Here is a 26,167-nt window from a genome sequence, read left to right as displayed (position 1 = left end):
TGTCAAGTGGCTTAAACAAACAAAAAGGAATCACTCCTTTCAAAATGGTGCCGTACAAGAACTGAATGTGACTGAAAAAATAAAACCCTAAAAGAACAGCAAGAATGCCGAGAAAACTACAGCTGGAGTCACTGGGAGCAAAATATAAATGAATGAGGGGTGGCTAAAGATTTTTGCATATTACTGTAAATGAAATGCTGAAATACTTTAAATGATATAAAGACCGGTTCGTTACTATTCCTACTCCTTAATAAAGAAACACTTTAAAATGATAAATGCTCACATAAAATAGTTATTACTAATATTTTTAGCGTTTATTATAAAAATCTTAACATTAGCATAAGTTAGCAAACAGGGAAAAGCTCCCCCGGAAGTCGTTCTTCTTCGTGGCAGGAGGAGGCTGTTGCTTAGTGCCACGTTGATGGAGACCAGTGGGGACGTGGAAATCTGTCTCGAGTCCGCAGCCGGGACCCGGTAGCCTCTTCTTCTGTTTCTACAGCTGTAAATCCCTGAGCAGAATCGAAAGGGGAACCTGTACGGGCGGAGACAGTTAGTGTTTGCCTACTCTTTTTTTAATGTGTGCGTTCATGTGAAAAGAAGAGAAGAAGAGAAGGTAAGCTGCTTTAGTGAAGTAATAAGATCTGTGTGCGGGTTTGTGTGAGTGTGTAACTGTTTCTTCTCTCATATGTCCCTGCAGGTAGCTAGCAGGCTTCTAAACACAATATCTCATTGCAGCTGCATTAGTCCAAGCTGAACCATGTCGTAGTAAACATGTACAAGAAGTGACAATACATTTACGCGCATTTCTCGTATTATTCGAGGCTCATAAACGACACGGCTGTGTGGCTTTTAATTGGTCCACCAGCTGTTAGCTTGCTGCTAGCAAGGACTTTTATTTTGTAATTTTAACCAAACGACTGCAAAACTTCTTTTAAAGCTAAATGTAGCATTTCTGATGTCCTTTCCCGACACAGCCCCGAGCTACACAAAGCGTGTGATAATTAGTGCCAGTCAGAGCAGGCCTTTGTTACTCTGTAACTAGTGTATTTATTACAGCAGCAAGATGAATGGGAAAGCGTGTGTAAAACTGTAACTACTTGTTTATTAAGCGGTCCGCTCCCCTCGATGTAAAAGAGACAGATTCACACTTTTGAAAGTCGTTATTAATATGGTATTAAAATTCTTTGATATTGTTAGCACACCTAACGGAAAATAATCCATAGCAGTCCTGCAATAAATGCAACTCCATGAAGATGTTGTGTTGTGGTTGAACTGATAGAAAAGTCAACACATAAAAAGTTATCAATATTGATTTTTGTTTCCACAGCAGATTTCTGCTTATATATCCAGCCTGTCATAAGTGTCTAATGAACACTTAACAGTGTTTACAATGTGGTAAACGATGCTATAACTCAAATAAACAATTCAGTAAGATTCAGCTGGAACCTCTAAAGCTGGAACCTCTAAAGTGATCATACCTTGGGGAAACGCTAAGAAAAAACTGCACATGTTAACCTTTATAAAGCTACCATTAAAAAGCATTGTATTTAGCCACTTCATTTGAAACTGATCGTTTAAGCTCTTTTTTATTGTCATAGAAACGAAACTACATGAAAGGATTCAATATCTGGTTATTCTGAACGCTAAAGTGAGAGAAAAGTGTCATAAATAAATTGTAATAATCACTGCACAGTCGTTCAAACTATGCCCTTATTTCTCAAGGATGAAACTTAAAGTGATCAACCGCACAGCCATCCAGAGCTGGAGTCCTGCACAGCACCACCCCATCTACCTGGCAACAGGTATGAGCATGCAGAGAGCATCAGTACAGGCGTGCATCTGCTGCCGTCTGTCACTTTGACATGAAATTACATCATTTATGTCAGTTACTTCAGCCATTTTCACAGCCTCTTTAAGTGGAAAATGACATGTTTAGTGTTGTATATTTAGGGCTGCAAGCATGTGGGACATTTAATCATGTGAAGACGATGCAGGCTTCAGAATTCTCTATGAAGTTGTCCTTATTATGAAAATAGCAGGAGGCCAGGGCAAATATTTGTAAAAGTGGGTGCTATCAGTGAACTTTTAACCCATATTCACTAAATAAGAATGAATGATAAATCAACTCCGCACCTCTGGAGACAGAGTTGTTATGGTGTGACTGTACAAACTGTAGTTGGTGTTAATGAATAGAGTATTTTATCTGTAATTTACACTTAATGTGATGCTACCACATTTTCTGTTGTCAGGACTGTAAGGCACATGAACTAATACAGTCTCTCACCATCCATTTCCATAGTCTTTAAAATGCTCCGCAGCTCTCGTCAGGTTTTTTTTGAATGTACACCAACAGAAAATGTTCTGTCCCATTTCAGCTGGGTTTTCTTCTGTTTCAATTTTAGCCATCATACTGTTGTTTAATCCCTGTTTTACATATTTGACATGATATAGTAAATGTATTAGATAGTAATTGATCATATGAGCTATTCTTATTAGTAAAATACACTTTTAAAAGAATTTATTTAACTTATTTTTGCAGAAATAGCTGGAAGGTTTTTTTTCCTCAAATAATGAGCAGTACCATGCAGATATGTAATATCACAGTTTAAGAATGGATGGATACTAGAAAGGCAAAATTTGCCAAATAAATGATGCTGCACATCCCCAAGAATCAGTTGTATGAGGGATAAAATGCTCTGGACTGATGATATAAATAGAGCATTTATCTTAACAGCTTGTTTTGTTTCCTTGTTTGCATATTATTTTTCACACTTGATGATGTTTCAGATCATCAAACAGGTTTTAATATTAGATAAAGATAACTCAAGTAAATACAAAATGCAGTTTTTAAATGATACAAAAACATTATCCAAACCTACCTGGCCCTTATCAACCGGGTTATGCAGCAGGACAATTTTCGAAAACATACCACAAAGTCCACTTCTGAAAGTCTGATTCAGATGGCAAGGAATCGGCTTGTTTAGTGACCTTAAGTACACAGTGAGATTAGGAACGCCTCAATCGCTACAAATAAATCTGGTAAAAGCCAGCACGTCTCTGGTAAACCACTTAGTATTAGTGTTACAGTTAGGCTGAATTTTATCTACATGCTGAACAAGCATAGTTTCTGTTACCTTTCACATCTAATTTCTTACATACATTTTGACTTTAGAATCCATTTGTTAGAATATTCCCCTACAGATGAAAATGAACGGTCGAAAAATAAACAAGAAAACAAAAAAATAAAAAACAAGGATAAAGCTAACTTGCTTACCTAAGCATGGGTTCTCAGAAAGCTATGAGACACAGGAATGGAGATTTCCTCACTACTGCAAAAAACCTTTCTACATAGTATAAGAGTTTGAAAAAACAAGACAACTGCACTTAAAGTTTTGTGAAGATGTTTCATCTCTCATCCAACAGGCTTGTTCAGTTCTGTGCTTTGTGAGTTCATTATTAGGGAAGTAAAAAGAGGAAGAATGCTAAATGATCACAATAACAATCCCCTTCACAAATATTGAGTGATAGTGGATATATTCATCCAGTGGTGCAGCTATTGTTGAAGATCAGAAAGCAGTGACAAATATCCATAACAATTTTTAATAAAAAATGGGACTTAAAGGCTTTATTGTTTTTATTTTTATGTGATATTCTTCTAATTTCAATGTAGGACAAGAAAAAATGCAGATTTTTACAGCAAACCAAAGATTGTAAATTGTTTGGATTATGCGTTAGAAAAATGGCTTAATCTATAAACATAGCTGCATATAGAGTTTCTGTTGCTTTATTAATTGTTGATGTTTGATACCTGTATTCCTGCAGGAACATCAGCTCAGCAGCTGGATGCCTCCTTCAGTACCAATGCCTCCTTGGAGTTTTTTGAGCTGGATTTGGCTGAGCCATCTCTGGATATGAAATCATGTGGCAGCCTCTCCTCCAGTCACAGGTAGAATAAAGAACTCTCCACAGTAATATTACTGATTTTCTATTTTTCGTCCTGCTGTTAATCAGGGCTTCTTCTTCTTCTTCCTCCTCACAGATACCACAAGTTGGCGTGGGGTCCATATGGTATGGACTCCCAGGGTCATCCCTCTGGTGTTCTCATCGCAGGTGGGGAGAATGGCAATGTTATCCTGTACGACACTGCAAAGATAATGAGCGGAGAGAGCGACGCCATCATCGTTGAGAGCGACAAGCATACAGGGCCAGTGAGAGCTCTGGATGTCAACCCTTTCCAAGTATGGTGCTTTTCACCTTGTGCAAAGGATTTCAGCTTGAAGCTGGGTTTAAACTCAAGGCAGTGACTCATTTGGTGTTTTGTGTCCTTTTTTCCTGCAGACAAACCTTGTTGCATCAGGTGGAAATGAGTCTGAAATCTATATCTGGGACATGAATAACTTTGGCTCTCCAATGACACCAGGACCTAAAACACAAGTATGAAGAATTTTAGCCCTTTTAGTCTAGAACTTACTCAGCTTGACTCGGCTCAGCTGAACTTGGTTTTTAGGGTTTTTTGATAGGTGGTAGTATCTCTTACTAAGTGCTTTTTTAGCACCTACTCGGCCGGGGTCTGAAGCGATCTGAATCAGTCCGAAAGTGTAACGTCAACAGATTGCACGCCACTGATTGGCCAGTCAGGGGCATCACTCGATGAGTCATAAGAATGACTCCTTCACAACAATCAAAACTGCCATTTTTTAAAACCTTCTAACAAGGGAAATGGCTACACAAAAACCAACACCGTGGTGCTCAGTTGTTTTAGAAAACAACCAAAACTGAGTTGAGCCGAGTAAGTATTAGTGGAAAAGGGCCATTACATAACAACAAAATAAATATCTACTAATGGCATTTTCCATTTTCACCCAGTTGCATTTTTAACCAATGTCGGTCTTCTAATGATCAAATATGACTAAAATGTTTTCCTTTTCAGAACTTTAACTCTTTAAATGTCAGTTTGTTTACAACATGCCATGGTTAATTTTCACTATACTAAATGTGAGGCTGAACATTTTGGGAGAATTACTACAGTTAGTGATAAATCCATAACTAGAATCAGCATTAATTTGGATGCTTTTTTGTTGTAAGGACTACACAGTACCTTTCCACTGTCATTTGTACATTTCGTATACTTAAATGTACCATTTAGTGCTTTTTTGGTATTACTCTGCTATTATATCATCATCTTTCAAATATTTTAAGTGTCAGTTTTATGTTGGGCACAGTTTTTCTCAATTCATGTATCTAATTAACATTTGTATATGACACTAATGAATGAACAGTCCATATGAATGGTTTATGTTTTTCTCTTAAAGCCAATGGAAGACATCAGCTGTGTGGCTTGGAACAAACAGGTCCAACACATCTTGGCCTCAGCCAGCCCGGGGGGTCGAGCTTCAGTGTGGGACCTCCGCAAAAATGACCTCATTATCAAAGTTAGCGACCACAGCAACAGAGTACGTTGTCAGAGAAACCCTCAACATGCTGCATTTTCTCCCAGTCCTTTGGCTCTGTCTACTCAACTTAAACAGTCTAAGATCACTGTTGCGTGTTTCTTTCCAGATGCATTGTTCTGGCTTGGCTTGGAACCCAGAGGTGGCCACTCAGCTGGTCTTGGCTTCGGAGGACGACAGGATGCCCGTCATCCAGATGTGGGACTTACGATTTGCTACCTCTCCTCTCAAGATTCTAGAGCATCACTCAAGGTAAGCACTGATAAATCAGTCTAAATCTAATCTGTTTTATACTTTTTCTTACTGATAACAAGTCTCCCTAAAGACCAAAGCAGACTAAATGTATCTTTATAACAAGCTTTATCTGCGTATCCAGAGCCCGATATATCATATTCCTTTGATCCATAAGCTAATATAATTCTAAGATATAGCAAACACTTGAGCCCACTTACTCTTTCTTGCTGCTGGAATACTCAATGTAGCATCATTGTTAAACTGCTGCCGACTAGTCCATAAAATACAGTTTCCTCCTGTCTGAGCTATGTTTGCGAAAACCTGCAGTGCTCAGCTGTACCATTAGAACCATTAGACCTTTAAATAGTGTTGATAATGTGGAATAAAAGATTGTAACTGTGCTCTTTTTCATCTGACGGTTCATTTGACAGGGGTATCCTGGCCATTGCCTGGAGCTTAGCAGATCCTGAGCTGCTTCTGAGCTGTGGGAAGGATAGCAGGATTTTGTGCTGGAATCCAAACACAGCAGAGGTGAAAATTCTGGGTGTGTGTGTGTGTGTGTATGTTTGTGAACTCACAGTTATCATTTCATGATTGCCACTGAGGTTGGAAAGTCATTTTCTTGAATCCTCAGGTTCTGTACGAGTTGCCCACCAGCAGCCAGTGGTGTTTTGACATCCAGTGGTGTCCCAGAAACCCCGCTGTGTTGTCAGCCGCGGGCTTCGACGGACACATCGACATCTACTCCATCATGGGAGGGAGCAGCCAGGCACAGAGCCAGAGGCACGCTGACCAGGTAAGATTAAGTCTCCTGAAATAAAAGTATTGTTTGGGTTTTTTTTGGCATTTCGCCTTTATTGGATAGCAGTAGTGAAGATATCTCCAAAAGTTGATTCTGTTCATCTGGACGTAGCGTTTTCAGTGGGAGAAACGTTTCGTCACTCATCCAAGTGACTTCTTCAGTCTCAGCTGACTGCAGGTTTCCCCAATCTTATAAACAGTACATTTGCATAATGACTGAAACCAGCCCACTGAAAGGACAGTGGGCTGGGAGTGAATAGTGAAGATAGACAGGGAAGCAAGCGGAGAGGGAGGGAGAGTGGGGAAGACACGCAGCAAAAGGCTGCAAGTCAGACTCAAAAGCTCCCAGACTGAGCTAAACCGACGACTGTTAAAGTATTGTTTTAAAAACAACATTTAAACATTTAAAACAACTATAAGAGTAGCATCATTTATATTAGACTTACAGTTGGGTCCCTGAATATTTGGAAAATGACACAGTTTTTTATAGCAGCTTTGCCTTTGTACACCACCAGGGGGATTTTAAATAGTCCAGAGCAAACTTTCAGTTTAATGTCAGCTTGAAATTAACCACACTTATCCTTTCTCTCTTTTTTCAGAGCTGTGAATTATTTATTTTTGTTCATATTAATTTGTCTACCTCGACTCTGTGTGTTTCCTACAGATTAGCAACTCGTTTGGGAACATGGATCCATTTGGGACAGGGCAAACATTGCCTCCCCTGCAGCTGCCTCAGACTCCAGCTACTCCAGCTGCAGTCAACCCCCTGAAGAAGCCACCCAAGTGGATTCGCCGACCTGTGGGAGCCTCGTTTGCAGTGAGTTCTGTTTCTTTAAGCTTTGATCAAAAGTACGGTGAGACTGCTTTTCTTTTTTTAAGCACACTTGAAATCTTTTTTGATTTGTTTCCTTTTAGTTTGGTGGGAAGCTGATATCTTTGGAGAATACAAAACCAAACCCCCAGCAGCCTCAGCAGCCCACTTCTCACGTTGTGCACATGAGCCAGGTTGTTACAGAAACAGCTTTTCTGAAGCGCTCCGACCAGCTGCAGGCCACTCTGAGTTCAGGTAACTTCGTGGACTTCTGCCAGGAAAAGATCGACGTGGCTGAAAATGAGTTTGAAAAAACTGTTTGGTCTTTCCTTAAGGTATGAGGAAGCATTAAAAAACACAATTTTTAATCAATAATGTTTTTGCTGAAATTTGTGTGGATAATGCTAATGTGGATGTTATGTGTTTTAAGGTTAATTTTGAAAGTGACATCCGTAGCAAGTACCTGGAACTTCTGGGGTACAACAAAGAGGAGCTGGCTTTAAAGGTGCGACATGTTATCTGTTCATCTGCATGTGAAATATGATGCTACGCATGTTTTTCAGTTGAACTTGTGATTAATTTATCCATTTGTTGTCAGATTTCAGCAGCACTAGAGGAGCAGTCTGCCAATCCCCTGAAGGTAAGCTTGTCAAAGCAGCTAATCTTATATTGTGAATTTTAAAGGAGTATCTCAGCATTAAATCTCTTTATGGGGTATCAGCGATAAAGGATGCCACTCTGATGTGTGTCCTTTAAAAGTGAATAAAGATGAATGTGACAGTCAATACTTAGTGTGATCACCTTTATCCTTTAACATAGCCTGAAGTTTGTTAGCAAGCTTTCTTGTCATTTCTTTAACTGCTCTTAGTAGTTTTTTTCTGTTCTTAGTTAAGATGATCCCACACTCCGCCAATAATGTTGAGATCTAGGTTCTAGGAATGCCAAACAACACTGATACTGATAGTGTTTTTCTATCCAGGTTTGCTTTTACTGCACTGGCAGTGTGTTTGGGATCATTGTTATGGTGAAAAATAAAGCTGGTGCAAATCAGATGCTTTCCAGGTGGTATTGCATTGTGAATCAGAATCTGATAGTACTTTTCTGTGTTCATAATTCCATCAGTTTTGACAAAATCCCCAGCACCACTCAGTGAAATGCAGGTCTAAACCATAACATATCCTCCTCCATGTTTTACAAAGGGCTGTAGACACTCTCTCCTAACCTCCTCTGTACAAATTGATAATGATGTGAGCCAAAGATTTTAAATTCAGTTCTTGTGTAATTTGGCATACCTCAGCCTTTTCTCCCTGTTTCCCCGCCTTTCTGATGAAGCTTTGTCAAACAGTAGACGGATTAACTGAAGGGCCAGATGTGTCTCTCGGGACCTGTATCAGGTCTTTGCTGGATTTATTTCTAATTCTTATTAGTTTTTTTAGATCTTCTTCTTTTGTCCTCCACTCTTCAGTTTCCTCAGTCTTTTAAAGGATACACTACACACAACCTGTGTAAAAAATACTGTTTTATTCTTGTCAAACTGTAATATCTTTGACATTTTTCATAGATTTAACTTAAATATGAAATGGGAACAAATGATATGTTTTTGTGATGGGCTGCTAGTAACAAAGTGCATATGCATGTAGACAACACCCTGAATGAAAAGGAAGCAAAAAGTTTTTCTGGTACAAGGACTGATAATGTGTGAAAAAGCAGCCAATGTCCAAAGACATAGAGAAGCCGGGAGAAGTACTTCTCAAGGCCACTCATTGGAGAGCCAATGAGAGACTTTTGCACAGTACTGCATGCACAGGAAAGTAGTGGGAAACACACTAACTAGTCAGCTAGCATCCTCCTTCAGATATTTTTATGTCTGTGCTTTCTGAGCTGTGCTTTCTGAGCAGTCCAGGTTTGAAGTTTTCCTTTAGTGTAAAATTGCTGGAAAAGGACTATTGGCTTGCCACATCAGATTTTCTTATTTAAACAAGCGTCATGGAGATTTGTAATTTTTAAGTCTCTCCTGAGACTCAGCCTATTCATTTATGTCCTCTGTAATGGACATTTGTTTTTGGTCTATATCTTTTGACTTAAGTCCCAGTGTGCTTGAAATAGGACATCCTGGCCTTTACAATTATATCTCATCTGTTTGCTCCAAATAGGCAGGAAATCACCAAAAAGTTAAACTGAAAGATATTTTTTCCCCTCAATCCTCACAAACAAAAGCAACTCAAAAAAGTCGAACCCTAATCCAACAAGAACTCCTGCTTTTTCAACTTTGGAATGAAACCTTTCCAGGCTTTTCCTAGTTGCAAGAAAGAAATATGGATATCAAAACATTATTGACATGATTCTTGCTCATCTGACATTTCATTCTGTGGGTAAAGCAGCAAAATTATATCTCAATCGGTGAAGTTAATAACAATTTGTAAAAAAATCATTAAACATAATGTTTGCAGTCTAATGATGAATAGTAGCAGTTTTATACTGGAAAATGTATCACTAAACCGCTGTTCAGGTTTCCAGACAAGGACTACACACACAGTGTCACCACTTTCATAGCAGGAAGACTTAGCAGCTCAATAATGTAACATTTCCTTCAGGTTTTGTTGGACTCCAAAAACTGAACTGAAAGACTGTATCCCATCACGCTCACATTTATCAGGTGCACACAAATGCAACACTACATGCAACATTAAACATAATGAAAAGCTGCTACAAGGGTCAGCCTGCCTCTTTAAAAGGATGTAGCTGTTACCTTCTAAAAAACTTCCTATGGTCTTGAAATGTTTGTCTTTCCATTCCAAGACCATTTCTTAAATGAGCAAAGTTTTACATTGATGTAAACTTTTTATTTGCTCCTCACGTGTATTTTCACGACACTGCTATGCTATGCAGTCCATATTTCACCCCACATTGGTCTCCATTCAACTCAGCCTGTTCTGATCTGTTCGCATTTGTTCACTGACAGAAGAATAAAAAAGTCTGACTGATTGCTGCTGGCAGTAATTACAGCTTGTCAAAGCCTCAGTTCACGGCGGAAAAGATGTAAAGTGTTTGTCTCTGTCTTATGTTTTGCAATATGGGAAGTGTTGTAAGCAACAAAGTCGTGTTTCAATGCTATAAACTCAACTTCGCTTTTTGACATTACTCAGAGGAAGCTCGACATTTGAAAGTCACAATCACAGCAAAAAAGTGGAAATTCTTGAGTCTGCAGTGCCGCACACTTTAGGAAAGCACTCTGTCACACGCGCTTGTATGCACTGCTCACTTTCTGTATAAATGTATTGCAGTGTTTATGCATCTGCTTCCACCAGTGACCTCAAATAGGAGCTTTACTCCAGTGCTAAATCTAGTGATTTTGCTTTTGTCTTCATTCTCTGACATATGGAAAATAATATTGGTCTGACTTAGGTTCTGATCCCAGTTTGAAATTCACATTTCCCTAAATGTTGATTTAAATCCACTTTTTTTTTTTTTTTTTTTAGCTGAAACCAATTAAATAATATATGCCTGACCTGACTGCCCCAGTAAGCTGAATCCATACTGTTTCTGGTGATGCACACATCCCAGCCTCAGCCTGATGTGGCAGATCATATTATGCAGTTGACTCTGAATCCATCTCCGCCTCTTCTGTTCAGGTGGATGTGCCCGCTCCAGCCACGCTGCAGCCATTAGCAGACCTCAGCTTCATGCCGCCTGCTGACACTCCAGAGGCAGCATTTGACATGATTGCTGCTGTAAACCTTCAGCCTGCAGCCATGCTTGATCTCAATTCCACTCCTGAAGCAGAGGATGAGGATACAGCAGCACCAGCGGCAGATCCAGAAGATGCTCTTCGCAGTGAGCCATATGCAAATTTGGATCAGGTTCTCCCAGAGTTGGAGGTGGATGAGAATGAGAATGAGGAGGAAGAGGAGGAAGAGATCCCCTTAGATCAGGTACACCTTTGTTTCCCCATTAAAAAGAGCTGAGCAGCAAAGTTACAGGAGTGCAAATTTTTTAGCTGTTTTCAGTAATGAACTTCAGATAATTTGAGGAGAATCAATACAGCATTATTTCCACAGCTGTCCATGAATTAGTAATAAAATGTGATTAAGATAATACATTGTTTAAATTTATAATAGAGAAAACTCAATGAACAAAAAATACTCCAAAATCATTTTGGCTGTAATGTGGAGCTGTCACCAAATATTAAAACAACCTATTGGAAACTGATTGAACACTACGGAAAGCTGAAAACACCTGTCTGGGTGTGCATATTTTTTTTATAATTAATGAACCATGTAATCTGATTACTAACACTGTTTGACTCTTCATGCAGGAATAGATGGATTCTGAGTTGGTTTTAGGCATGCTCAAGGGGTTAGTCCAAACTGAAATATCTCAGAAAAAACTATGAATTGTTATAAAGTTTGGTACGTATACCCTTGTTGCTATGGCAACATTTACTTGATTGAAATAGCAAAAATTTGGCACAGGTATCCACTGTGCCAGGAAGGTGGAGGGCTCACTAAAGTTATCATGAGGCTGGCAGTTGTTGTTTTAAATAAAATATCTCAGCATCTTTGGGGTGGCCTGTCATGAAGTTGTTGATCCCATGACTTTGCATAATCTTACATTTCTGAAATTTACAAAACTAAGGACATTTCAGTGAGTCTCAGCTGCACTTTATAATGCTAGTGAGCAAGTGTTGGCATGGTAACCTGCTAAATTATGATTATGAAACTGTACTGTTACTAAGTTTAGCCTCAGGGCCTTTCATTATGTTAGAAAATCTTTAGTATCCTGGAACACTTGAAGGCTGGAGAAAAGATTGAAGCATCATTACATGTTTCTGTTGTTACAGGAGATGACAGCATCAGTTGATGAGGAGCCCATTCCTGCTGAGACATTAGCCCCTATTGAGGTCCGAGCTCCAGCTCCAACACCAGCAGGAGGGGTCAATCTCAGCATTAGTCAAGGTAACAGCACTATCAGTGTTTCAACACATTAACTCAGTAATTTGTTGTTTGCCCTGGGATTTTAACCATCATCAAATTGTAACGGGTATGGATATGTGGCAGGATAAATCCAAAGGTGTGTATAGCAAGGCACCAGAGAGTTGAAAAAGAAATCCACTAGGAGGTGGATTTAAGTGGAAACTTATACTCTTCTGACTCATTATTGCTAGTATTTTCTTCAGTATTAAATGAATCTAGTTAGAGATGTCTGAACTTTTAACAGCTAAGTCTGCTGCTTTTGAGGATTTACTTTTCTTTCAGTAGAGGAAGAAAAAGCAGCTCTTTATAAAAGAAAAGCTCAGACATACTTTTAAAGCAGACAGCTGTTATATGATTATAAATTGGTTGAAGGTCTCACACCAGTAAAGACAGAAGCCATTCGAGGAGGGCTTTGTTTGTTGGACATGAAGATGTCACACTTATGAAGCTCACACCTGCCACTGGGTTTTTTCCTAAACATAATGGGGTTTTTTATTTCTTGCCAGATGTGGATGGGCTCATCACACAAGCTCTGCTGACTGGAGACTTTGAGGGAGCTGTGGAGCTTTGTCTCCATGACAACCGATTGGCGGACAGCATCATATTGGCCATTGCTGGAGGGCCAGAACTTTTAGAAAAAACCCAGAAGAAGTATTTTACAAAATCACACAGCAAGATAACCAAGGTGACAACTGGGGGAAACTTCCTTGAGTGTTTTTTGATTAAGAACGTGTTACTGGTGTTGTAATTGTGTATTTGTCCTGCAGCTGATCAATGCAGTGGTAATGAAAGACTGGCACGACATCCTGAAGACGTGTGACCTTCAGAACTGGAAGGAGGCTCTGGCAGCCGTCATGACCTACGCTCAGCCTGAGGAGTTCTCTTCCCTCTGTGGTTAGTTCACATGTATTTTGTTGTTGGATATCAGGGGGTCGATCACCTTTTTTAAGGTGAAGACTTACTGTTTGAATTTAGTATTTAGATTTTCTTCTCTATCCAGGCATTTTGTAAATTCTATATAAATAAATCTATTTTCTTTACTTACATTCAGTCCATCCTGATTTTCAATTTTTTAAGACCTTCTCGGGGACAGACTGGAGGCATCAGAAGATGCTAACCTACAATCCCAAGCCTGTTTGTGCTACATCTGTGCTGGCAATGTGGAGAAACTTGTCTCTTGCTGGACCAGAGTGCAGAACGGACACTTTCCTCTCTCACTGCAGGTATAGAAGCTCTGCTGCTCATGTTTTGTTTTTTAAATGTGTAGTGGCACATGTTTAGCTGCTTTGTAGGTGGCAGAAACAAGCTTATTAATGCTTTTCCTTTGATTGAACAAATTTGTCTTTTATCTTTCAGTTTTGTTTCTTCCAGGAATATGTCTGGCTTTTTAGCTGCTAAACACTCCTCTATGTTCACTAGCTCTCTCCAGCTGTGTCTTTCTACTCTTTGTTGATTAGCAGGAATTAAACAGTGGCTTATTAGAGCTTTTACAGTGGGAATGAACCAAAACAATCCTATTTTGAGCTTAGGACAGTCACTACCTTTCATTTCGTCATTTTGCGTTATATTATGAACAAAAATATTAATTTTACTTTAAATCTGTGTTAACCAATATTTTTTGTATTAGTAATGGCTCAAGTGATAAGTCATTGCAAAGAAATTCTGAGGAAAATCTTCACCTAACCCTGCAGTGTCCCTGCATTTCCATTCCAGGACAAAACTATATGCTACCATTCCAGCACCAAAGAGCACACAGACACAAGTAGCAACTGGCTGGTGAAGACTGTGAAGTGTTTAGCAGCTAAAGAGACAGTTTTCTGGAGACAAAAATAGAAAGCACGTCCTAAACATGAAGCCAAATTAAAGTAGATAAAGTTGCTGGTTAAGTAAACAGGGAGCTTGTGGATTATGAACTGTTTATAGTTGGCAATAAGCCAATATTTCTCGAAGTGACCATTGACATATTTAATTAATGACGTTGTCGTGCTCATATATTGTGCCTCTGTGCCTCAGGACCTGGTGGAGAAAGTGGTGGTGCTGCGGCGTGCAGTAGAGCAGACCCAGCGCTCTGGCCCCGCTGCTATCGGCATCCTGCTAGCTGAGAAGATGAGCCAGTATGCCAACCTGCTGGCCTCCCAGGGCAGTTTGGCCACTGCCATCACCTATCTGCCTGACAACAGCAACCAGGTATGTACACAGCTGCTGTTTGTTGCACCTGCTCTCTGAAAAGTGTGTGTGTGTGTGTTTTTTTTAATATTTTAATATTTGGGAGTATTTGTCCTTAATGAGATATAAATTTCCATGAATACACTCGGCCTAATCATCCCTGCTGTTTTTCATTGTTACTGGTTATAAGTTTGTTTTCATGACCATGAACAGAGTCTATGGTATTAATTAAAAGCATCAGTTTAAACGAAGCATCACTGAACTGGACTGCTCCACCATTTTAGTGCTGTTCTTACTTAGGATTACATGTCTGTCTGTGCAGTGCACCTGTACAGGTTGAAATGCTGCTTGCTCACCAAGCTTGTTAGTGTTGCTGTTAACAGGACTCTAACAGTTTTACATTAATAAAGTTCTTCTCCATGCAAACATCCAGACATTTAAATGACAGTAAATGACCTTTTTCACGTTCAACAATAGAAATTTAGATTTTTATATAGTCAGTTTATATATTTTTTTTGTCAGTTCTTATATTAAGACATCTGAGGGATTCAGTGTGTTGTTAAACCTCTTTACATTGACAGGTTTGGTTCATTTAAGGTTAAAGGGGGCTCTATGAGACCCACAATGTGAAATGAGTTTGACATCACAGGTTTGGACCATCAGACCCCAGACAGACATGGTCAAATAGAGGGACTTAAGCGAAAAACCTTACTAAGCTCATTTCTTTTTTACTTAAATAACAAATGGAGTTATTTAATTTGTCTGTGTGCAAAGCAATAAAAATGTATAATGTTTTTCAGTCTGTTTAGTTTCATAATTCTTAATCTAACCGCATGGGGCGATCGTGGCTCAAGAGTTGGGAGTTCACCTTGTAATCGGAAGGTTGCCGGTTCGAGCCCCAGCTTGGACAGTCTCGGTCGTTGTGTCCTTGGATGAGACACTTCACCTGTTGCCTACTGGTGGTGGTCAGAGGGCCCAGGGTGGCTGTGGCTACAACGTAGCTTGCCATCACCAGTGTGTGAATGGGTGAATGACTGGATATGTAAAGCGCTTTGGGGTCCTTAGGGACTAGTAAAGCGCTATATAAATACAGGCCATCTTATTTTTTTTTCTTAAATAATAACAGAGGTACCAAACATACAAACAGTAAAAACCATTTTATTCCAGTATTTTTTTGATGGCATGCACACTTTTTATTGTGCTCAGTTATTGGAAACTACAGAAGGAAAAAAAAATGAAGTGATCAGTTGAGAAGTATTGCTGTTACTGGTGTTTTTTGAAATCATTTATCATTTAATATGCAATGTAGCTTTCCTGATCAAGAATGACAGGCTCTAACCAGGTCTTTTGCTCCATTCAGGTTGCCATTCAGCAGCTTCGTGACCGTCTCACTCGGGCTCTTGGGCAGCAGGGGTCGGCTCCTGGAGCTTCAGTGCAAACCCAGAGAGCTCCATCTCAGCTGCCTGCCCCTCGGGCTCAGCTTCGGCATCCTTACACCCAGGTCCATCCCACCATGGTGCCTCAGCCCACCCCAGCAGCACCAGTCCCCATGCCTACATCCGCCTCCGCCCCAGCACAGCCACAGTATTACCAGCCAGTATGTTCCGCAGAGCTGCCACTACATCTCATAACAGTCTTTACACACAGATCTGATTTTCTTGGTTCTTATCTCTCTATCATTTACTCTGATTTGCATTTGTTATGATTTTATTGACAAATTTTTTATACAAATGTATAAACTACCCAAGAATAAGATTCTGAAATCCAGCATAAACATACACAGTCTTAACTACACTGTAATAAAAAATTGGATTTAAAAAAGAGATACTGCAAGTAAGTGATCGCCACATTTTCCCACATTAATGAAAACAGATGTATAACCATTTTCATACAATATAATACAATTTCATAGAATATAGTTAACATAGTTTCTTTTCTTGGGAGTTTTGTTTATTCAACAATGTCTGTCTTTAAATCTAGGAAATGAGAAGATCTCTCTCTCTTAGCCTTAATTTACAATTCCAGTTCATGTGTGTGGATTAATCTGTTCTTTGATGTGTTCATGTTGAATCTTGCTTTAAGTTTATATCAGACCTGAGGGCAGACTGGTCTATTTCCTGTTCTTCCTCTAAATTTGACATCTCCACACTTACTAACTACCTGACAAAGTGCTCATTTTAATTTCCTGATGTGTTGTAGTCATTTCATCATTTGCCAGTCCATTCTTGCCAGGGTTTAAATGACAAGCTGTGGGTACTTTTATCAGCATCTGGGCAATTTTGTTACTGTGTCTAAACTTTCTTTCAGGATGTTGTGTTCTTGTAATTTGAACCTTGGCTCGTATAAAGTCCTCTCTTATGTCCACCCGTCCAATGTTTGTGCATTGTGGCGTTGTTTGGTGTGTGCTCCCCTCCCATGCTGCGGCCATCATTGGTATGTGCCGTGTGTTTCTGTGTGCTTCAGATGAGGGCAGCCTCCACTGTCACCTCCTGGAGTAACCAAACTCCCACAGCCCTCCCCAATGTCCCTCCTCCTCTTCAAGTAGGCAGCGCCTCTGACCAGAAGGTATACTGAGCATTACCGCCCATTCAACCTTGACACACACTTCCTTTTGCAATTTAAAAAGCTTCACTGAGCAGGCCAAAGGTCCACATCCCAAACCTTCCCATGGCTTCCAACCCTCATTGCTAGCTACCATCACTGAACTTCCTGTTAGTACTTCCGTGGCTACAGTGCATTCAAAAGCTTCATTCAATCTGTTTCTGCTGCCGCCTCATAATTAATGTGAATCACTGCATGATTTATAGCTTACTCTTCATGGTTTAAAACAAAATGCATGCCCTTCTGCACAAATTAAGCTTCACTGAAGTGCGGTTATTGCATCACTTTTATCTGTGAAAGTTCTTTTAACATAAGACTATTCTGCCCTCTAGCAAAACTAAGCTTTATTATAATCACTACATAACTTGCTTTTGTAGAGCACAGTGTTGATTCTCAGTGGACAGAGGAGGAAGAGTTCAGATTTGTTGTCCCTGCTTTTTCAGGTGGAGCCTTCAAACCCGATGTACGGCATTCCAGCCTCAGGCACGGCTGCAGCTCCTCCAGTCTCCTCCCCTCCTGCCTACATGTATTCTCATCAGTACCAGCGTAAGTGTTTTCACTTCCAGAACTTAGCTGTCTATCATGAGGGGCATTGGCTTACGAAAAAAATAGATTTCATTTTAGTAGAACAACCTTGTCTTGCACATTAGGCCCAAATTTATCAATATGTATATATATATTTTTTTCTGTATTACTACATTAATACACACACATACCCTTGACAATACAATGCACAGTTTGTGCTTCATTTGGTGGTTTCAGTAAGAAACAGTTTACCAGCTTGCACATTTCAAACACATTTGATACAGTTTTATTCAAGTTTTTTTTTTTTTTTACCTAACAAACAGGAATATTCCTACAATATGATCCAGTTAGATGATCATGGGCTACGAAATTATATTTGTTGATAAAAGTTCATCAAATGGGCTCAATGTAATACCCGTTTTCAACTACAGATACTAGAAATCTAATTACTATTTATCTTTATAAGCCCCGAGTCATCTATCTGCAGTTCCGGCCTGCAGTGTAATCATCAGTGTACAGACAGTTATCTCTGGGTTACTGAAACCATGAGGAAAACTTCAAAACGTGATGATTATATAAAAGTTGCTTTTATTGTCTCCTTTCTGTGATTTCTGGCTACAGAAGCTATTATTCATTGATGATGCACACTGAGCTAATTTCATTGAACCAAATCAGACCAACATAATGAACACACAAGTTTGAGCTGTGCAGGTTTGATCATTTTTGGCATATTTTAAAGCTGCACTTACAAGAAAAAAAAACTGGTGTTGAAGCACTGTACTTGTGAACGAGGTTAGGTGGAGCATGCGCTCCTCCTTCAGGCTGCAGTGATGTATGGGGAAATGAATCAACAGTATCTAAATGTTGTATAAAGGAGACAGGATTCCACCAGTTAATCTATTTGTGTATTCTTTGAAACACTAACAAGTATTTTGCTGTTTAACGCTAATGTCGGATCTCTTCTGTGCTGTCATACTTAATCTTAGTTACTAACAGGAAGTGAGAATGTTCAGTTTGTATATCTCTTTGTCAAAACATTGAGTACTTCAGCATGCTCTGCACTGTAACCATCCTGTTGCATGGTGCACTTGGTTTAACATGCAACAGTTTTTTCACTAACAGAACATCCTCTGTGTGACTCCCAGCTTACCCCCAGGTCAACCAGTACCAGCATGGAGCTGGTGGCATGCCTCTCTTTCAGCCTCTTCAGTACTCCTCTGTTCCTCCTCATCCACCTCCTTCAGTAGAGCCATCCTCCCCTCCTCAGCCCCCTGGCTTTCTTTCTGAGTACACACAGCCCGTCCAGTCTCAGCCAATATCTTCAGTCTATCCTGGACAGCCTCCCATCAACCAGTGCCTGTCCTCCTCTCCTCCTTCCCAGCCTCTTTTCTTTCCTAGCTCTTCTTCCTACTCCACTCCTCCGTCCTCTGGAGTTTCTTTCCAGCATGGCGGGCCAGGATCTCCTGTGTCGTACATGCCTCCTCCACCGAGTGGAGTCTCAGGTACAAAGATAGACAACAAGCTGATCCCCGCCTCTCAGAGAACAGGTCTGCATGCCTCTAATCACCCTCACTGTCACTGTGCTCCTTACAAATTCTCTCAGCCTTTAAAACTAGTAGGATTCCAGTTTCCTTTGTTTACCTACACTAACAGTTAATATCATATCTAGTTACTAAATGAATTCATTTCATTAGTGTTAACCTGCAGTGCAGGTTATTACATCTTACCTGCTATAATGTGAATAATAACAGACTTTTTCTGGTCACTATTAAATTAAATCTTAATTATCAAAGCAATTTGCATTTAAATGGTGCACTGGTTATACAATAGTAAATATGTTTTCTGTTACTGTTTACAAAAAGGGAACATATTGGGTGTCTGAAGGTCATTTCTCACAATAAAAGCACTCAGAATGTATTATCCACATAGACAGTAACTTTAAACCCTAAATGGCAGATGTTTATGTTGTAAATGTAAATCTTACAATACTTACATGTCCCATACAATTATGGGTAGGTTTCATATTTAGCAATGATTTTCAATTTGCTTCTATTTACCTGTGTCATCTTAGTATATATGGCAGGAAGGTATGCACAAAAATCAATTAAATAGTACTACAATGGAAATTGAATATGCTTTCTGCATTAAGCTAATATTACACCTATACTTATTCCGGTGACATAGCACAACCAGATGATATTTTATTCAGACAGCAGTTCAAGTGTGAATCAATAGTGTCCTGCTCTAAAAGACTGCAAAAAGCAACAATGTCACAGGTTTTCAGCAAGACAGTGATAATCGAGACTGTCCTTTTCTGATTTGTTGGGAGAATTCACCAACTATGAACACGTAAACAAACCAGACTACTTTTTTTCCCCATAGATAATAGTAATCATACAGTTTAAACTGTGTAAAAATCAGTGTTGTCCTATGGCTGAAAACATTTCCAACTGAAGCTGAGAGAAATGCTAAATGCTCAGATGACAGAGTTGTTATGGACACAGCCAGGTAATCATACTTTTTACAGTTTGCATGGCTCCACAGAGTATGAGAAAATCACGGGTATAATTGTGACCTGCGTACAATCACACGTGTAATAAAATCCATCTATTCTGGAAGAAATTTGCACAACATTTTTTTTGATACGATGCAATCATCTTTAACATTCACAATAATTAATGAAAACCACAGTGAATACTCACTCTTTTAAACATAACAGAATCTAATGATTATACAAATCAAAGTTTGGTTAACAGTGTGTTTTTGCACCTGTTTAGCATTTATAAGCAGTTTAATTCATGGTATGTAACACAAAATAATGTCACTTTTAAATGATAAAAGTTAAATTTTATTGAACAATGTCATAATAGGTGGCAGCTGTTTAAACATTTAAGGAATGGCACCGTAAAGCAGTGATAAGTGATTGTTTTCATTGCTGAAAAAAAGAATTAATGATAAATGCTGCGCATTAATAAAGAACTAAAAAAATGTTTATAGCTCCTTAGAGATATATCATAGTCTGTTATCAATAACCAATTAATGTGGTTATATTTTTTAAACTTCTTATAAATGCTAATAGGGGGACTTGTAATAAAAATTCAAAACATGAGACAGATTTGTTTTCCATTATAGGGCCTCAGAACGGCTGGAATGATCCTCCAGCCCTGACCCGAGCCCCTAAAAAGAAGGTAGGTTTCATTAATCAGAGTTTGAGTGACACATTTTAGAATTAAGACACATTTATATTACTCTGTTGCTGCTGTTCGACAGGCAGTTTGAGGAGGTAAATTGATTTATTTGTAGTTATTGAAATTGTTGGATGAGAAATGCCGTTTTGTGGTCTGTTTATACCTGATTCTGCCTAAATAATGTGAACATTTTGCCTGTCGTTGTTCCTCTGGACAAAGGTACCATTATCTGAAATATAGAGTGAAAATTGAAAAAACGCAATGCAAGCTGAAAACTGAGGCAGTTTTAGTTTTTATGGTAATATGAAACATTTTGAGGTAACTCAAGTTATGTATATATATGTGTGTGTGTGTGTGTGTGTGTGTGTGTGTGTGTGTGTGTGTGTGTGTGTGTGTGTGTGTGTGTGTGTGTGTATATGTTTTAACACATAAAAGATCTTTGACAATTAGCTATTTTGAAGTATGTGCTATCATTGTATTGTTTGGCTCTATATTTTCTGTTAATACATAATAAGATTCATTATTTATTTTACCTATGACGACTGGCCTTGTATGGAGAATTATTGTTATGACAACAGACCCAGTACTGAAGTAAAGTCAGTAACAGAAAAGGAGTCTTTGTCAAAGAAATCAATTGAATGAAGCCAACACATTTCAAAAGAGGCAACTTTTCCTTTGAACTCCCTCTTTTCTGGCTTATGCCAAGCTTCTTTAGAGTTCATTATGGATAATAGTACAAACTGATGTTTTGGTGTGCTGAATTTGCTTTGTCCAAAACAAAATAAGACAGGCAGAGTTTTTATATCATTTAGGCAGCATTAGCTGCTGATGAACAAGCTCACACGTGCTGATCTGTATTTGCATTTACACAAGTAGAACAGTGAAAGTATGAAAATATGTCCGATGCTGTCAGTTCTAATTATAAAACTGCAACAACTGCAAAATAATTATACTTTAAACATGGCGTGGGTACAACATTTGGCTAGCTAACTACTAGAACAGTTTGAGAATTGAAGATGGATTTCTGGACAGTAAGGAATTCCACATCTGTAAAGTTTACATCTATGTCTGTGTTTAAGTTACAGACAGACAGCCATGACAGAGTTTAAACAAACTGTGCTTACTTCTATTCAGCAGGTTCCACAGAGCTACAACCCTCCTATCCCCATCACTGCTCCCATAATGACCCCGCTGGGCACTGACCCTCAGGCACAGCCAATGTCCTCTGGGGCTCCTTCGGCCATGATGCAGGGCCAACCCGGTGTCCAGGTCCCCTACTCAGGCATGCAGCAGCAGCAGCTCTCCCCTCCACCTATGAACCCTGCAATGCCAAAGACCAGCATGGAGGGTGCACCAGGAGCACCCACTGGAGATGTGATCCAAGTAAATAACTCTCAGGTTTAACTAAATGTTAAACCATAGATTGTATATGATATACTGCAGATGGTTGTCTGGAGGAAATGATATATCTGTGTGTTTGTTTTTAATTGTCTAGCACTGCTGCTTCTTACCAGATTTTCATTGCCCCAATAGACATACCTTAGAATCAACTGTATTACATTATACATGCCCCAAAATGTATTTTGTAACGTATTCCGTTACGTTACTCAATGAGAGTAACGTATTCTGAATACTTTGGATTACTTAATATATTATCATGCTTTTTACAACTACATGAATGTACTATTGTTGTGTGAATTATTACTTTTACTGAAGGTTACTCGCCATACCAATAGCAACTAGATTTTTAAATCTTAATATAAAATGAGTAACAGTAGGGTGGACATTAGGTAAGGCTGCACTTTTTTCAGCGATCTTCCGCGCGTATATAAGACAGGTAAAGGGACCTCTGGCTAATACGTCGGGCTCCGTGTCGGGCTCGTAGCCGAAAACTAGCTTTACTTTCTTGTCTGGGTCAACTTTCTATACATATATTATATATTTACATGCTTCTATCTCCCGTTTCTGGTGGGTGACATCTCTTACTTTTCGACTCTTTTTCTCCCTCCTCGCGCTCACAGACACATAACGGGTATGGCAGTCCATTCTCCCTGCAGCATGGACTACACTGCCCATGAGGCTACATTCTTTAGGGCGATGCCTGTAACACTCTGCCTGTTGCCTTCATATTAAATCATTTTTGTGAATAAGTTTTTGAAATTTATTCTTTTAATGATGAATGATTCACATTTTTATATTTTTGGTAAATACTAGTTGACACGCCTCTTACTTTACCCTTCAGCCTCTGCAGTCCATCCCTGCTGAGAAGATCATGAAGAAACCCATACCTGACGAGCACCTCGTCCTAAAGACTACATTCGAGGGGCTGATCCAGAAATGCTTGGCTGTAGCTACTGACCCTGTGAGTCTATGTAATGAAATTAACAGTGCAGTTCAACAAAGTGAGCCCTTAGATGAGTAACTGAGTGTTCTTTGATCTTTTCACAGCAAACTAAGAGGAAGCTTGATGACGCGAACAAACGTTTGGAGGCACTCTATGACAAACTCAGAGAGCAGACAGTGAGTATCCAGCACACCACTGCAGAGGTCAACAGTGAATCTTGCCTTTAACAAGAGTGTGAAATGGTTGTTTGATCTGTAAAATGTAAAGAAAATAGTGAAAAATTTCTCACAGCCTAAAATCATTTTCTGTATTTAAATTTAGTCATCATAAGGTTAGTGTGATACTCCATGCACACATCTGCAAGTGCCTTGATATGCTGTGAATTTACAATGTGCACATTGTCTCTAAGCAGACTAGAAAGATAATGAGAACCACTTAGTGGTGAAAGTAAATTCTGATGTTTTGCCCAATAGTCAAAACATGAAGAAATTTGACCTCCGGAGTTTAAACAACTCAACAGATTTTCACATGAGAAGCTCCTTCTAAAAAGAGGTGTTTCATGTATAAAGAAATAAACATATTATAAAATGTAGTCTCAGTCAAAAATTCATGCCATCAACTGCCTTATAATGACTGTTTCCCAATTGGTGTTTTGCATTGATTTGCTACAGTTGGCCATTCTACTGACGTAACTCTGCTGTTCCTCTGTGCAGCTCTCCCCTGCCATTGTAGGAGGACTGCACAACATAGCCAGGAGCATAGAGTCCCGATCCTACACAGAGGGCCTCAACATCCACACCCACATAGTGAGCAACAGCAACTTCAGCGAGACTTCAGCGTTCATGCCTGTACTCAAGGTGGTGCTGACGCAAGCCAACAAACTCGGTATCTGATGAGGCTGAAAGTGCCAGCAGCTCATTTGAGTGCTGGACCACAGGTGGAGAGAGGCCGGACATGGGTCGATCTGAGTATTAAAAAAATAGTTTAACGGGAAGCTTGTTCAATGCAAGCAATGAAGAATTATGTATGAAAATACTGTTAAATTCTTCTTTGTGCCATTCACGTTTCTCAAACAGAAGCCATGCTGTCAGTTGCACTCAGTGGTGAAAGTAAATTCTGAGCCAGTTAAGGGGCTACCTATCGACTGGCTGACAAGCAGACACTAAGCATTTATTTTTAAATCAGTCAACAATTAATACACAAATGTGAAAGATATGAATCAGGAATAAAAAGTGGATAAAGCAAAATAAAGATAATGAATTTTAAGGGCATTCCTGTCTGTTGATAATCAGCGAATCGTGGCAGACTCCTGATGCATGCTGTTGGCTCAAAATTTATGCAGCTGTATCGGCCTGTTCATCTTTAAAGTCTTTGAACTTTTGTGCACTACACTAATGCATATATACCTTTAATTCATAAATATATCTAAATTTTTCTCAAAACTACAAAGTAACACTTTAGTTGTACATACAAATGCATCATTACTTGCATGCATTTTGCAGTTGACCTGCAAATAAGATTGCAGATATAATCACTCATTTTACCAGATAGAACATGAATTTGTTAAAAACATGGCATTATAGTGACAGTTAGGGTTAAAGCAATACTACGTGCCACATGTATTTGGAGTAAAATCAGTGCGTATCAAATGCCAGTTATTTTTAATGCATCTACTATGACTTTTGTTTAAACTTTAAACCCTTTTTTCTGCTTTCACTGACTCACTTTCACCACGAGTGTTACTACATACAACACATTGGACCAAGATACAGTAAGTGTGTGGGATATTTCAGTGCAGAGCAGTGTAATCCCAGGTGTTGAGGACATTGATGTTTTACTTCTTTTGTTTGTTTGTTTTTCAGTGTAATAATAAAGCTCAGCAGAGTGCAATGGACCTTTCAAAAACAGGCTGTGCTTTTATTGAGTTTTTAAGTATGCATGCGTAAACAAATGCTAGCAATCGCCTTCCCTGACATTGGAATTAATTATCTGCTAATTAATCAGACCTCAAACGAAACTGGAAGGAGACTTGTACTTGATTTTCATTCCAATTTTGATGAGGGCTGAAGTCTGAGTGGTCAAGCTCACGTTTATGTTGTTGATAAAACGAAAACAAGTCTTTGTTTTTGATTGACGACATGCAATATTTTCAATAAATAGTATTTATTTACAGTTTGCATTGTTTTTTATTTTGTTTGTGAAATGAAAGATCATTAGTGAAACGGCTGCAGAAATTCTGGTCATTTATATGTGTTTGTGTTTATAACACAATCAGAGTTTAAAATATAATGCACTGTTACACATGCAACTTATTGTTAATGCAGTTGTTTTTTGGAACACTTCGGGCCCCTTATTACCAACTGACTATCTTTTAAACATCACAGCCTAGCTGAGTATTGTTACTAACAATATTCATTTCTTTATGCCCACAGTGTACTGATCTTTACATTATACTGCCGGTGCCACGTCACAAAGCTCAAATCATCTCAAACAGTTTAAGACAAGCTGCAGAACACAGGTCATTCTTAAATGTCCTCCATACAATGTACAAAAGACTTTCATGATAATACACCAAACTTTATTTATTTATTCATCAAAGGCTTATCCAGTCCAAAAAAAACAATAAGAGCTCAAATAAAAAAAAACAAAAAAACACTGCTGAGTGAAATTTTAGCTGTACAAACTGACACAATTACAATCAATAAGAAAACTCTCGTCTCTCCAACAGGGTACTAAAGAACACGTTATTGTTCACACACTGTTTACATTCATTTAAAGCCAGAGCATGCAATACTTAAATGATAAACGATTAGGCGTTGAATGAGGGAATTCCATCAGCTTAAATAGCAAGTAGCTCAGATCATTTCCAACAGGTAAGTTTGTCATCGCCAGGTGTGCTGACAGCAGAAGCAGGAAACGGAGCAAGGACCCACCTCTGCAACAGAAAGTGTGGTTAACCACACACACACACACACACACACACACACACACACACACACACACAGGGGAAGCTGGAAGGAAAATGAAGAGGAGGCAGGGACAGAGTGAGCAGCACAGAGACTGCAGGACCACGA

At 39.1% G+C, this 26,167-nt stretch overlaps 1 protein-coding gene across 6 annotated transcripts; it reads left to right on the top strand.

Moving 5' to 3' along the window:
• Nucleotides 1–397: 397 nt before the first annotated feature.
• sec31a (SEC31 homolog A, COPII coat complex component) lies at nt 398–25,268 on the top strand. 6 transcript variants are annotated; one of them, XM_026173114.1, is made up of 28 exons: nt 398–613; nt 1,723–1,802; nt 3,823–3,946; nt 4,040–4,238; nt 4,339–4,434; nt 5,313–5,453; nt 5,560–5,702; nt 6,116–6,215; nt 6,319–6,480; nt 7,150–7,302; nt 7,401–7,631; nt 7,727–7,801; nt 7,895–7,936; nt 10,929–11,228; nt 12,137–12,251; nt 12,776–12,954; nt 13,037–13,163; nt 13,347–13,492; nt 14,283–14,456; nt 15,796–16,032; nt 16,899–17,000; nt 17,480–17,582; nt 18,707–19,063; nt 20,694–20,749; nt 21,887–22,132; nt 22,992–23,111; nt 23,198–23,269; nt 23,807–25,268. In XM_026173114.1, exons 2-28 carry the CDS (start codon nt 1,724–1,726, stop codon nt 23,984–23,986), a joined length of 4,059 nt encoding a protein of 1,352 aa, XP_026028899.1. In that variant the 5' UTR covers nt 398–613; nt 1,723; the 3' UTR covers nt 23,987–25,268. The 6 variants fall into 6 exon arrangements, with proteins under 6 accessions (XP_026028899.1, XP_026028898.1, XP_026028897.1 ...); XM_026173113.1 differs by having other exon boundaries at nt 21,884–22,132; XM_026173112.1 differs by having other exon boundaries at nt 18,707–19,108.
• Nucleotides 25,269–26,167: the final 899 nt, after the last annotated feature.

The sequence above is a fragment of the Astatotilapia calliptera genome, chromosome 7 (assembly GCF_900246225.1).
Source record: "Astatotilapia calliptera chromosome 7, fAstCal1.2, whole genome shotgun sequence".
NCBI lineage: Eukaryota > Metazoa > Chordata > Actinopteri > Cichliformes > Cichlidae > Astatotilapia > Astatotilapia calliptera.
The sequence above is the reverse complement of the archived record's forward strand: the minus strand, read 5'-3'. Positions and strand labels throughout refer to the sequence as shown.